Genomic DNA, 15,434 nt, shown 5'->3' with positions numbered 1-15,434 from the left:
GCCATAGCTGTTATAAGGCGACATATGCAACATGCTGAGGGTGGTGACAATGCAAATGCTGCTGGACAACCCACAGTGAGGAGACGAAGAAGAGTGTACAGGCCCAGGGTCACCTACCAGGGATTACATGAGCTGGAGATAGTGGAGCGCTATAGAGTGGACAGAGACCTCCTGCAGCAAATTGTTGAGCTGTGCAGGCCATGCCTCACACACAGAACCAACAGAGGGGAACCCATCCCAGTGGAAACCAAGGTATGTGTTGGCCTAAGAATACTAGCAACAGGTACCTTCCAGAGACCAACTGGTGATATGATGGGGATATCACAGGCATCAGCATCCAGGGTACTGCACCAGTTCCTGGATGCCATGTCAGCACATGTCAGTGATCATGTATATTTCCCCAATTCCCGTGAGGTATTGGCCAGCAATATGCATCTCTTCCAGCAAATAGCGGAATACCCTGAGGTAGTGGGTGCAATAGACTGCACGCATATACACATCAAGGCACCAGCCGGTGAGCGGGGTAGGGCCTACATTAACCGCAAGGGCTTCCCCTCAATCAACTGCCAGGTTGTGTGTGATGCCCAGGGCATAATAATGAATGTGTGTGCTGGCTGCCCTGGAAGCTACCATGATTCCCATATCTGGCATCTGATGCAGCTGTACCAGACATTTGCCAATGGGGACATCCCACATGGTCACCTATTGGGGGATGCTGGCTATGCACTGGAGCCGTGGCTGATGACACCCATCAGAAACGCACACACACCTGAACAGGAATGCCATAATGAGGCACACGCACAAACACGTAATGTAATAGAGCGTGTGTTTGGGCTGCTCAAGTCATGGATCCGGTGCCTGGACACATCTGGTGGAGCCTTGCAGTACTCACCAACTACATGTACCCAAATTGTCATGGTATGTGCTATGCTACATAATATGATTCTGCAAAAACAGCTGCAGCAGGACCAGCATAGGCCCAGCCAAAACAGCCCCCCACCATTGCCAAGGCCATCACAGGCAGAGTGTGACTCGGAGGAGGAACAACTTGAGCCTGACCCGGCAGGCAGAAGGAGGCGTGCCCAGTAAGCCTTGGCAAAGAGGCAACACATAGCACATACACTGGCTCAGTAGGAACCCTGGAAATGATACCTCTCCCTGACTCACACATATAGTAAAAGGGATGCCTAAGATGACACAACCTGCTTTCAAACATGTACAGGGAGTGTAGTATGTGCATCCAACATAGGCAGCCCTGCAGCACCACCTGAGGCATGATTGCCATGTGTTAAGCAATGTAACACCATGTAGTATATGCAAACTTGATGACCCATGAGTAATGTCCTACCCTCACCAAGCATGATGCCACATTATGAAGACAAGATGATCAATTACAACAATTGGCGTAAGTATTGTTGTTAGGCAAAGGGGATCCAATGCCTGTCAGCCTGGGATGACATGCTGAGCAAGACATGATGCTCCGCTATGGATGGCTTGCACCTATCACCCCTGGCCTTTTGGATACTGACAAAGGCTGTTGTCACCCTCATAGTGCCTTGAATAGGTAAGGCTCAAAACACAAACCCACCTCCATAGGTATCACAAGGGATACGAAACTAGAAGTAATGCTACCCAATGCCAGAAGTCTAAACTGTAAGATGCATGTAGTCCAAACTCTCCTCAGCATGGAGAATGTTGATATCTGTGCAGTAACAGAAACCTGGTTCAAGGCTCCCAAGAGCACCCTAGCACTACCAGGTTACACCTCATACCATGCTTTACAGCCCCAAAACATGGAACAAACTACAAAAGGAGGGTGAGTATCAATAATTGTCAAGTATACCCACACCCCCAGGTTGGTGCCACAGCATGAAGCAGCACAGACTATCCACGTGCAAGTAACAGTGGCTAAAACTGCCTCCAAGTTCGTAGCCTGCTACAGACCACCCTCCTAAATCCAGGAACCCCACTTGGCCTACTTGAGAACACATTAAAATATGAAGGTCTCTCCAAACAACATTATATTGGGTGACTGCAACTACCCAAACATAGACTGGGAGCATTATTCTAGCTCCAACACCCTAGGCCAAAGGTTCCTAGACTTCATAAACCAAAATGCTATGGAACAACTTGTCACCACTCCCACAAGAGGGGTAAACATACTGGACCTGATAATCACCAACATGGGGACTCTATGGCCAAGACGAGAAGTGTATCCCTCACTGGTAAGACCAGACCATACAGTAATCTCACTGGATATTCACATCCTGACCCCAGTCCCTGGCCAAAAAACCACAGTGAAAAACATGTGTAAAGCAAATTATGCACTCCTCCAAACTGAGGTGGAATCCATTAAAGCCCTTGTGCCTGTGGAAAATATGGCCCAGACCTCAGAACCCTTTATGAATGCATTCTATGAACACCTTCAGGAATGTATGGACTATGCAATTCCAAATAAAACCAAGACCCAATCCTCCAAAGGCAGGCATCCTGTCTGGTGGACCCCAGCCATTAACAAACCATGCAAGAGAAGGAGGAAGCTACTACATGATAGAGCAAAACCCAAAAAGGGAAGGCATCACTGATCAGTATTATGACAAAAAACTATGGCCACACATAAAATCCTCTAAGGCCAGCTACGAGATAAAAATTGTACAGGACACTAAGGATAATCACAAGGCTTTCTTTACTGATGGTAGGAACCTGGCTGGGAATTCCCAGATATGCTCAGAATTAGTCCAAAATGGCAAACAATACACCAAACCCGCAGACATTGCCAACATCCGACCTGACAGATTCAGTGCAAACTTCTCCCCCGCCCCCCCCCCCACCAAAAGGCCAAATATCTATCCCAGCAGAGTGCTGGCCCTCTGACATCACAGATGCTCAGGTAACAGCTAGCATCCCTAAAGCAAAACACACAGCATCAATGGGACCAGATGGTGTCCTGGGCTGCATCCAACATGAAGTCCAAGAAGTATCGAACACCAAATAAAACCACTGCTCAATCTCAGCCTTACCACAGGATATGTACCCAAACAGCAGTGTACAGCAACAGTGGTCCCTCTCCACAAAGGTGGTGCCTGAATGGTTCATGCAAACTATCACCCCAGAATCCTGACTAGCATGGTCTGCAAAGCTATGGAAAGGATCATCATGGACCTCAGAAATAAAGATATTGGGGACCTACAGACACTGGACCCTACCCAGTGTGGCTTTCTTAAGGGCAGATCCTGCCCCTTAAACCTGGTTGAGTCATTTGAAACAGTCACCAAGGCCATTGATGAGGGGAAGGTGGTCCACACAGCCTACCTGGACCTTGCAAAAGCCTTCCATACAATAACCCATGTGGTCATTATAGATAAGCTCACCAGCTTAAATATAAACCCCTATGTCACTAGATGGGTTGCAAACCGGCTCAAGGACAGAACTGACATGGTCAGAAATGCTGGAGCCATGTCAGAGTCCAAACTAGCTACAACTGACATCCCACAAGGCTCGATCCTGGGACCCCCCTGTTTGGTATATAATTCTTGGCGGTACAGGCCAACATGGAAGGACTGTGTCTGAACAAGTTTGGAGATGACTACAAACTGGGCACCATATCTGACCCTCCAGCTGATACAAGCATCCTACAAAAGGGCCTCATAGAAACAGACAACTGGTGCCACAGCCATGTCATCAAGCTAAACACAAAAAAGTGTAGAGTCATCCCCTTTGGAAAAACAGTAAGTGCCCATCAATTACCACATAGGTGGTAACCCATTAAGTACAGAAGAAGTAATAAGAGACCTGGGGACACAAGTTGATAGAAATCTCGCATTTGACAACCATGTGGCTGTAGTGGTTATAAAAACATTTCATATACCCACCTAATCATGAAGGTAATCACATCTAGATCAGGGGAGGTCATCGTGCCTCTGCAGTCATCCTTCATCAGGCTCACAATTGAGTACAATGCCCCTTGTGGGATGTACCTTAGCAGACACCTCCAGCAACTGGAAAGACCCCAAATAGTAGTCAGTTGGGCACAGGTAACATTTTTTGACAAAGGAAGGACATCCCTTTAAATCAGTCACAGTTGGGATGTCTGTGACTCATACCTATTCAAATATGGTGGTGTTTATCCTGCTCTGATACCGTGTGTGGCTTGTAATGTGCTACTCTAACATTATTACCTCCTAGCATGGCTGTTTCTCTTATCACACTAATGTAATGCAATTCCACAAGAATTGCCAGTAAAGATACAGGAAACAAGCTTTGTGTAATGGCCTTCCTATATTCCCTTTACATTCAGTCCTTCTATGTCATGATATGTTGCTTTCAGCACCAAGTTCTTGTATATCAGTTATGGCTTAGTGGTAAGTCATGCAGACTAGTGTTTCCAAGGTCCTGTGTTCGAGACTGACAGGGGAATTTTATTTTGCTGATGAGCAGACTACAGGCTTTGTCATACAGAGTGACTAAGGCACTTTTAAGCAGTTGTAAGCGGGTTTGTGCTGGTTTGCGCGATGCTTACACATGCGCACACTCGCCTAGCTAAGTGCACCCTTGCTTAGCTAAACGCACACAAGCGCACACATGCTTACAACTGCTTAAAAGTGCTTACTCCCGCTAACACCTGCGCTAATTTCTTTTAAAGAAAAGAAAATGGGGAGATAGGAAACTGGTGAAAAGGGGGCACAAAGACGGTAGGACAGTAGGAAAACAAGCTTGGGGTGTGCAGGAAGGATGTAGGGAAGGCCCATATCTGCCCATTTCTTTACCAGCAACAGCTGCGCATATGTGTGAAATTTGGTGTGAATTTTGAAACCTTCCACCCCTGAGAGAGGGGTGAGGACAACAAAATATGTTGTACAGCCAATGTTAATTATCAGTTGACATGTCCAGCAGACATGTCTGCAAAATGGGCAGCTATGTATGGGGCGTAATTTTTTTGTGGGAACAGAGTGCCCCTTTTTTATTTTTTTTTCAGGTGAGAGTGGAATGTGAGGTACAGGAAGTAGGTATATTTTGGGGAGGTAGGTTGGGGAGGTTAACAGACAAGACAAACAAGATGCATACAGGGGCAGAGTATGACACATGTGGGGGGTAAACACAATTGACGGGGACGGATGTTTGGATATCGCGAGCCCATGAGCCCACAGATGGCAACAGTGGAACTGAGATCCCCACCCATGGGCAGTTACCACTGCACCTTCACTGCCCAGGACGGGGCTGTGCTGGGGGCTGTATAGGACAGGCAGGCACACCCGTGAGTTGCGCCACCCTCGCCTCGAGCTGGCATAGGGGATCAAGCACAGCATGCCTGATCTCGCTACACATCACAGACCGGACACCATGGAGGGTGAGTGGACGTTCTCCTCTGGCCACGTTTGCAGAGGGGGGACGAGCCCCATCCCCTGCAGTGCTTCCACCCAAAGGTGGCACAGGGCCACCGGAGGAGGTTCCGGCCTGGGCACTGGTGCCAGGTGCACTCGCCAGCTGAGGTGGGAGAGGTGGGTCCGCTGGAACCCGCCTTCCCTGTTGTCCTATGTTTATCAGTATTTTATGACATTTTGGGTTAGTAACAAACAACACCATTCAAAATTAGTTGTAACAGCATGCATCAGTATTCCCATTAACCAAACACCCATGAATTCCAAACATTGAACAGCAAGCATAACACATGCATATTTATAACAACAGTACACAATCCAACAGCATGCACGGTTGATTGATGGCAACAGGCCATCAGGTTTGGATATGTGAACAGGGCACATGCATCAACGTACATGCAGATATGTATGAACCAACAGGACAAATATCCATGGGAATTAATTGTGTATACACATGCCCAGTTTGGTGTGGAATGGCATCATTTGTGAAAATGGGGTAGGGTGAAGAAATATTACATTAACAACTTAAAACTACCTATACATATGCTGTACATTCCTAGTAGCTGCAGATATATATCCCCTACATGTCTTTGTACAGTTTCCTATATGTAACCTTAGGAATGTTGGTGATGGGAATGTTACTGCTACATTAATATACATTCCATTTTTATTCATACATGTTCATATCTGGCTGTGTTCAGGTACAGCATCCTGCTACATTTGATTTATATGGCTCTAGACAACTGTGGATGTTCAGTATTTCATACAACCATACTATCTCCATATTGCAAGGGTACAGCACCATATCCAAATTGTGGGACAGACACATTCCAGGTTCAGTACTTTATTACACCCATTTCACTCTTTGGTTGTGGCTGTCTCATTCATTTCATTATGTACTGACTGCAGTATAACTTTATTCCAGACTTATTACAGCTTTCTTGGTCAATTCATACCCTCTTTCTCACACTCTCACTTATTTTATTTTTACAATTCAAGATGGTACTTAATTCTAGGCATTATTAACATTTCTTACTTGGTTACAACAATCCTTTCCAACAGACTCACTTATTTCATATGGCAGATTTTAAAGGGGATGTATTTGACACATGTCTATCCTTTGTAGATTGATTACCAGTCATTTTCAGGGTGAAGCAGTTATCTGATATTACAATACAGGTGGAAACTCTATTTCAGACTTGTTTAATGTTTATTTCTGGATTACAGGCTGCATCACTTATCTAATCTTACATTACTAGCAGAATCTTTCTTCTAGGCTTATTTGAACTTTATTAATATGTAACAACACTGAACTCTTTTACAAGCTGTCTCACTTATATTCTATAACAATTCCAGCAATATAATTACTAACCTGCCTGGTGGCGCAACCTCATCAGCCTATCAGCATAGGCTCGCTGATTCATGGAACGGACACCTGCAGCTGTAATATAAATGAAGTAATATTGGAACATACATCTCCATAATATAGGCTAGGATAATTTCTTACATACTTAATTACGTGGATACTTACTCAGTAGTGGAGCATTGGGCATTTGCCGGGCCTCCTGGATCCAACGGTTCAGTTGGTCCTGCTTACGTCTCCTTCAGGTCCGCATGGTGGTGACGGACCTGTTCACCAGTCCTTGGTATGCCTGTGGCACTGGTGAGATCATGTGCCAACTGGTTCCACGCCTCTGCCTTGTATGCACCCCAGTGAACCTGGCCCTGCATGAGTTGAGCCTCATGATCGTGGACTAGGAGCCAAACCATATATTTGGACTCCTCAACACCCCACCTCTGTGCTCTAAAGTGACTTCCCTCTCCTGCACCTGCCATCCTGACTGCAAATGGGTACCACAATCAGTTATGCTGTGTATTCCCACCTATGGGGCTTATATATGCCCGTTTTCCCGCACTTATCTGTGATTGGCCATTTTGGATATTTATCAGCTTAAGAAAACCTGCTTTGTCATGCTTCTATTTCCATTCATTCCTATATATATGCTAATACTGCATTTCTCAGTACAACTGTCATGGCTTAGTGGTTCAGTACTTTGACTATGGTGCACAGTATCTTGGGTTCGAGCCTGGACATTGCTTTTTTTGTTTTTACTACTGTCTAGACAGGCTAGGAGGTGTGTCTGTGTAAAGGCAGTTTTGATACAGCTTGCTCAACGTTGTCCGCCGGTAAGCCAGTTGGTGTGCTGCGCAGCTCCGTGCAAACGGCTTACGCTGGGTAATGCGTTATTTGGCTTTGAGCACGCATATTACGCTGTGTGAAGTGTTGTTCAGCTACGGGCAGTCATTTTAAGAGTGTTAAAGCCGTGCTCAACTCCGAACACTCATATTACACCTGTTAAACCACTGCTCACTTGCGGGCAGCCATATTACACTTGTTAGAGTGCTGCTCACCTATGGGCACTCGTATTCGGATTTGTAAAGCCTTGCTCAGCTATGGGCACTTATACAATTTTTTTATATTTTCTTGTGTCAGATTTCTTCAAAAATACATGGCCCATTTCATTACATTTTACTTAAATCATAGTTTATATATATATATATATATATATATATATATATATATATATATATATATACATATATGTCAGGGGATTGTTTCATACTTATTTAACTAAAAATAGAAAATGATGTTGTGGGGGCTCGAACCGTGGCTACCTCCTCTTTGGCCAACGTCTCTACCGCTATGCTATTGCTACTTGGCTTAATTTGCATATTTAGATGTTATATGCTTTTCAATGATTGCAAACTGTGGTTGAGCGGAGGGCATACCTGCGCAAACCAGCGCAACTACGGGCAAACATTTTGGAAATTATAAAAAAAAAAAATTAAACAGCTATTTTTATATTTTACATTACAGTTGGGTTTATAGTCTGTGGGGGCATGTGTGGTGTTGTGTTCCTTGACATTTCCGCGGACTCGCTCATGGGAGTTTACTTTCAGGACTCTGACTCTTCTGGGGGCGTGTCCCTTTGCAGAACTCAGCATTCGGACACGCCCCTTACTGTCCTACACGGACCATGTTAGCCTAGGGTGCGATTCAGCATGCCCTCATGAATATGCATGGCATGCTGACATCATACCGTTAGACTGCAGCCTCCGTGTAAGACATATTAACTCTTACACAGAGGTTTCATGAATCCTGCCCGTTGTCCTGTTCGATTCTCAGCTAAAGCATCTTCTGTGTGGGAGACATGCGTGAATGGGCGTACCTTCGTTGAAGGTTGTGTGCCAGAGCTGGCAACTCGGCAAGTAAAAATCTACTGCCAATCATTAGCAGAGCAGAGTTCTGCTGTGGCGACCCCTAACCGGGAAAAGCCGAAAGACACAACAACAACACTGACAACCCTCTACTAATAACTCACTCTAGTACAGATTGAGAGAGATGTATTTACACCAAGAATCGTGAATCCATGCTCTCTCGCACTCAAAACAGTAACATAAAAATTGTTGTCAACTCACCCACCACTACATATGCACATAGTACCATACTCATACACACAGTGTGCATCAAAACACAAAAATCTACATATGCGGTGTTTCTCTCGAAAAACTTACCAAAACTCCAGAGACCTCCAAAACGCAAGACTGCTGCAACTAACTTAGTCCCTACAGCACCCATGACACATAGCAACACCAGTGTCTCACCCACCAAGCCCATAAGGTGTAACACTCAAAAAATAAATTTTCTTGTCACTGGAGACTCAGTAGTGAGACACACATGGATGTCCCATTCACCAGGTTGGACAAAGAGAAAGTCATGGTTAGCTGCCTGTCCAGTGTCAGAATTCATTAGATCATGCATGCACTCATGTCTCTCAACAACAAATACCATTATAACTCAGTTATAGTTTATGTTGATATGAACGACCTGAGACATACCTGACTGGATTATATGAAGAGAGACATGGTTGAGCTGTATGAATATGTATCTCAGGCAGGTATGGCTTGAGCAGCATACTACGCTCACCTAGAATGATGCCTCAATATAAACAAAAAACGACTGATTTCAATAATTGGCTTAGTTTTTGGTGTCATTCAGAGGGGATCCAGTTCCTGTCAGCCTGGGAATCTATGATCGACAAAGCTCACTGCTTTGCCAGAGGGGATTTGCATCTGGCACCTCTAGGCTTTCGGCTGCTGGCAAAGGCTCTAACCTCCCCCATAGTGCCTTTTTAGGTAAGGTCTTGAAAACAACATTACCAATGTGAAATTAGCTAATCAGAACAAAATAAGGGTCATGCTGCTAAATGCTAGGAGCTTAAACCAACAACTGCACTCCCTGGAAGTGCTTCTATCACTAGAAAATGTAGATGTCTGTGAAGTCACAGAAACCTGACTCAAGGCCCCAGAAAGTACTCTGGCCTTGCAAGGCTACAATGCCTTCTACACCTTTAAACTGCAAAATGAACACGTGAAAACCAAAGGAGGCAGTATTTCAATCTATATTAGAGATAAATTCACCTCCCATCTAGTTATACTGGACAATTCCATGGAGTTAATCCAAGTCTAGGTTACAGTGGGTAAGACCAGCCATTCAAGTCATAGCCAGTTATAGAACCCCTCCATGGGTCATGATGCTCATGACGCCTACGTCTCCAAACTGGAGACAATCCAAATTTTATCGAACACACTGGTTATGGGGAATTTCAATTATCCCACCATCCACTGGGAAATCTACACTAGACCTAACTCACTAGCACAAACGTTCCTTGACTTTGTTAATTCAAATACCCTGGAACAAATTGTTTATAGCCGACAAGGGAAACAGACATTCTAGATCTGGCCCACACAAAATGTCAAACAGATGCACTGCCGCAATTGCTGGACCCTCATTAGTTAAAAGTGACCACAAATCAGTCAGCTTCGAGCTGACACTAACACCAGAACTCAGACTAAAAACTTCATCAAGGCAAACTATACCCTCCTAGATGAAGGTATAAATGCATTCTAAGCCCCAGCTCAAGCTGGAAGTGGTAACTATGCTGAAGCTTACACTAAAGCCCTGTACACTCACTTGCATAAGTGTATAAACTCAGCTGTACCAGAAAGAATTAAATCCAGAGCCCCAAGTAAAAACAAGCTGTTATGGTGTACATCCAGCATCAACAAACTTTACAATAAATGCAAAAAAATTGCTGTCCAAGAAAACAAAGGCAAGGCCCCAACAATGGAAAAGCACCCTCCTTAGCCTCAACAGGCAAATAAGACAACTTGTCAAATCATGTAAGGGCTCCTTTGAGAGAAACTTACCAAGTACAACCAAGGATAACCATAAGGCATTTGACAGCTACACACATAGCCTAAAAGGTAGGACCCAAGCATGCGCAGAACTAGTGATAGATGGCATGACACACACTGACCCCACAGACATAGCAAACCTGCTAGCGGATAGGTTTGGAGAAAATTTCACTCCCTTATCCCCTCCTAACTTATCAAAAACCTTCCTTTAAACTCCCCCCCTACCCTACACATCTGAAGAACAGGTCCTCAAAACTTTGTCTAAGGCAAAAAATACAGCCTCTATGGGACCAGATGACTTCCCAGTTTGTCTTCTAAACAGGCTAAAACATGAACTAGTATCATCAATACCTTTTTAATCATAGCCTAACCACAGGCTTTGTTCCTGTGGAATGGATAATTGCAACAGTTATTCTCTTCCACAAAGGTGGCCTAGCAACAGAACCGGGGAATTGCAGACCCATAAGCCTGTCCAGCCCTATCTGTAAGGCCATGGAATGCATCATTATGGACCTCATAAATAAAGACATAGGTGACGTCCAAACCCTGGATCCTACCAAATTCAGCTTCATCAAGGGCAGATCCTGCCTGTTAAATCTGGTAGATTTCTTTGAAAATGTGACCAGGGCCATTGATGAGGGCACATCTGTGGACACAGCAAACCTCAACTTGGCAAAGGATTTCAACACAATCCCACATTCAAGCATTACCAATAAACATAGCAAACTGAATGTAAACCCCTTTGTTTTAAGATGGGTTGCCAACTGGCTCACAAACCAGACACACACTATCAAAGTGGGTGACTCCACATCAACCAGCAGAGCTGTTACCAGCAGGGTACCACAGGGGGTCATTGTTGGGCCCCTTACTGTTTGTTATATACTTCTCAGAAGTTCAGGTCAAAACTAAGGGGTTGTGGCTGACCAAGTCTGCAGATGACTGCAAATTAGGTGCAATCATTGAATCCACAAATGATGTCAGTATACTCCAGAAGGGTCTCATGCAAACCAGTGAGTGGTGTATTAGTCATGGTCTCAGACTGAATGCAAAAAAATGCATCATCATTCCCTATAGCACAAGGTCCCTTCATACTATCAAATCAACAACAATACCCTAACTACTCATGAAGTGGTAAAAAGTCTGGGATCACAAGTTGACTGCGACCTTGACTTTGACAGCCATATGTCTACTGTAATAAGGAAGGCTTTCTACATAGCATACTATATTAATGAAGACATTGCCTCGAGAGCAAAAGAGGTTATAACCTCTCTTATACTCGGCACTTATCCAGCCCATAATTGAGTATAACAGCCATTTGACATGTACCGTACAAAGCACTGCAGCAATTGGAGAGACCTCAGAGGTTTCTAACAAAGAGGATCAAGGGTCTCCAGCATGTGCCTTACACAGACTGACTTAAGTCCCTTTCACTATACTCTGTATCATATAGACTTCTTAGAGGAGACTTGTGTATGGCCTACACAGCAGTCCAAGACTCAAACCTAATGAACTTGCTCCATATCCATAAATCAAACAGGACTATGGCTACCCATTCCAGGGACCTAAATATGGCCTGCAACTTAAACAGGATATGCTGGAAGGACAGAATTATCTCCCAGCGATTGCTACTTCTTTGGAACAGGCTACCAATTCATGTGAAACAGAGTACCTCTATGACACCATTCAAAAAAAACCTGAATGAGTGGATGGGGTACCATAAATTCTTACCAGGGATAGTGCCCACAACTGTCATGGACATGGGCAGTCATCACTAAATGCAATCTTGTGCATTGACTAGCATTTCTATGTTATTACATTGGGATGGAATGGTTAAGCTTAAAATGACCTCCAGGTGAATAGCCTAGTATACTCCTATGATCCTATAAAATGAGAAATTCAACATGGAATTTTTGTACATTATATTACTGGCAGCTGTCTGATTAGCCTGCTGAACACACAAAAATATGGTAATCAATTCACAGAATACAAGAATGACGGAGTCAAGAGAAAGCTATTCAGAGAAAAACTCACTGGGAGATGGTTTTATATATATATATATATATATATATATATATATATATATATATATATATATATATATACTGGTCTACAGCTAGTCTTTGCAGGTGCTTACAGCAGCATAAATATTTGGGGATAAAGTGCATAACATGAGCATAAGACAGGTTAAACCTACAATCATAAGATGTAAAGAAACAGAATGAGGTGACATTATGACATTTACCATGCCACACATATTCCATGATCCTATAATCTGTTTGTAATTGTTAGTATTGTTAAATAAAACCATAGCATTATAATATTTTACTACACCTCTTATCAAAATTACTGAGTGATTCTCTGAGAAAAGCACAGAGACAGATATCTATGCAGAATCACAGTCCTTAAAAGTCACATAGTTAGCAATCATGTCTACCATTTAATGGAGCTATAAGTATAGATATAAGGTGTCTGTGATGCTTGATTCACCAGAACAGGTAAGAACTGTGGGAGTCATTCTGGCATCTACAGGCCCATGTATGGTACTTGTGAGGGACAATGTATCTTTGGGGTACTCTGGGACAGAGCGTTCACTGCTTTTCAAGACAGCAGCCACGATATCCATGCTGTAGCATAAGTGTAACAGGACAGTGCAGGATAATTAGGATCAGCTGTGAAAGGCCAACCTCTGGGATCTATAGTGTCACAAGTGCTACTACATCCCATTTCAAAAATGATCATTATCAATTTGTTTACAAATGATGTAATCAAATATTTTACATAAAAAACAGCAAGTTTTGCACATTTGACCCTTTAAGCATTTACATCAAGATTTTCAAAACAATTTTAACTCATTTATTAAATGCAAAACTAAGAAGTTGCATTTGATTTTTGAAGGCTGAATATCCTTTCTTGCAACTTCAACCCCCTCCCCTTTACATTAACTCTAGTAATAAATTAATAGAATTGTGCATATCCCATCAGAAAATAGAAACAGTTGTTGTTACCTGGCTTATTCTCTGTTGTCAGTAATCCAAAGACTGTAGGCGTCATAGCTGTGACACAAAACAAAAGTACAGAGATAAAATACATACAGCTTGAGCCAGCCATCAGCCACAAATTTATTACATTATTAATGTCTTAAACAGTGCATTTTGTCATATCTGCCATTTCCACATTCCCATTATCTTTGATTCCCTGTTTTCTCTGCACATCCTTATAATATCTCAACCACAGAATGATTCAGGTTTCTGCTGGGACTGCAATATCTGTCAACTGTTTTCCTATTATAACAAGTGACTATCCAGCATTAGTATGCACTTAGCAGTTCCTCTGTTAGCCTGCTCATTGAGTCATGTTCTAATTTTCCTTTTTCTACCCCATCCAATCTTACCACATCTTCAATATGATACATTCCTCCAATATGTAGAGCTCTAAGATCATGAATTTGTGTAACAAACAATTATTGTTGCTTGTTATTTCTACCATAATGCAGTATAATAAAATATTTTTGTTATGTAGCAGTGTCACTGTTGAAAAATAGCTCTTGTAAGGCCAGTCTACAAACCTGCCAAATAAGTAAATAAATAGCCTGTTTTAGTTTCAATCCACTCTTTTGTTAATATATTTCCAAGGCCTAGCTTTGAGAAATTCCTTTGTATCTGCACTGAAGCAGAGAAACTTTCCACGGCAAAGCCTCCAATACTCTCAAAATCATAATCAGTCCATCAGAAACTCCTTGAACTCCGGAAGTCTAGGATTCCTTGCCCTTCTGGACTCACATGTGGCATGGCTGCTGATCTGCTCTTCAGCATTGCATCCTCAGCTGTATAACTGGCCACATCATCTGAACCAATGTGCAAAGTCATCATTCTGGTTCTACACTGCTTGTGGCAGGATTTTATTTACTGAGCTCAAGAACTAACACAGGTTCCACTCAAGGGTAAGTTGTCATCTTTCCCTTTTCTCTGTGTCAACACCTTGTAAAACAGAATAACAGCAGATTAGCTAAAAGACACTTCAGATCACAATCCCACAAAATCACTTCTTTACTTATCTCTAGAAATAGACTACACAGTACTGACCACAATTTTTCCAACACTATCCACCCCCACATATGGGAATCCCTCCCACTAAGGGTACTATCACTCCCTTCTTACCAAGTCTTTTGTACCCAACTTAAAGCCATCTGAAGCATGAAGCCCCCTGTAAGTGATATACAACAAATTGCATATCTTTAACCTATTCCCCTCCCTCTGGAGTCTAGGATTTCATTTTCTTTAGACTATACTTTGTTATTCTACCCATGAAGTCCTCCTCTCTTTGCTCATCTTTCCCACATTCTTTCACAATACCTTAAATCTTTCTTCCTTCCATCTAACCTCCTTCTCCCTGTGCATCTATACTGAATATTTGCTGCATATGCTGCAGTTTAACCCATTTATGCAATTTGTTATAAAGTTTAATTGTTCTCTCAATCATAGTGCTCATTATTATCTGACATCCATCTAAAACTGTTAACTTCATTAATATCCATCTATTGTATCCTCCTGGGCTGAGCCTGAAAATGCCCCACTTACATCAGTGTTCTGCCCTAGATAACAAATGTAATTAAGTAAATAAATGAATAAATAATCTCAATACAAATATAACAGGTGTTATATTCCTTCTCCCTGTGCTCTTCACCTTTTGTTTTTTTTTTTGTCTGACATCTGTTTGCTATTATTCCAAAAACCTGCTTTTACATCACTTCATATTCCAATTTATTTCCTTTCCACTCTTATATATGTGTTCCATCTC

At 42.8% G+C, this 15,434-nt stretch overlaps 1 protein-coding gene across 1 annotated transcript in view; it reads right to left on the bottom strand.

Annotated features, from left to right (window-relative positions):
• LOC122809687 (von Willebrand factor A domain-containing protein 5A-like) overlaps window positions 1–15,434 on the bottom strand; it is a 1,458,063-nt gene that overhangs the window by 1,356,293 nt on the left and 86,336 nt on the right. Inside the window, exon 3 of the mRNA XM_044081363.1 lies at window positions 13,643–13,690. Within this exon, the coding sequence (XP_043937298.1) occupies window positions 13,643–13,690 (48 nt within the window). The remainder of the gene's footprint in view (window positions 1–13,642; window positions 13,691–15,434) is intronic.

Source organism: Protopterus annectens, chromosome 8.part0 (assembly GCF_019279795.1).
Source record: "Protopterus annectens isolate FY-2018-M chromosome 8.part0, PAN1.0, whole genome shotgun sequence".
In the NCBI taxonomy this organism is placed as follows: Eukaryota; Metazoa; Chordata; order Ceratodontiformes; family Protopteridae; genus Protopterus; species Protopterus annectens.
This window is presented reverse-complemented; position numbering and strand designations above follow the sequence as displayed.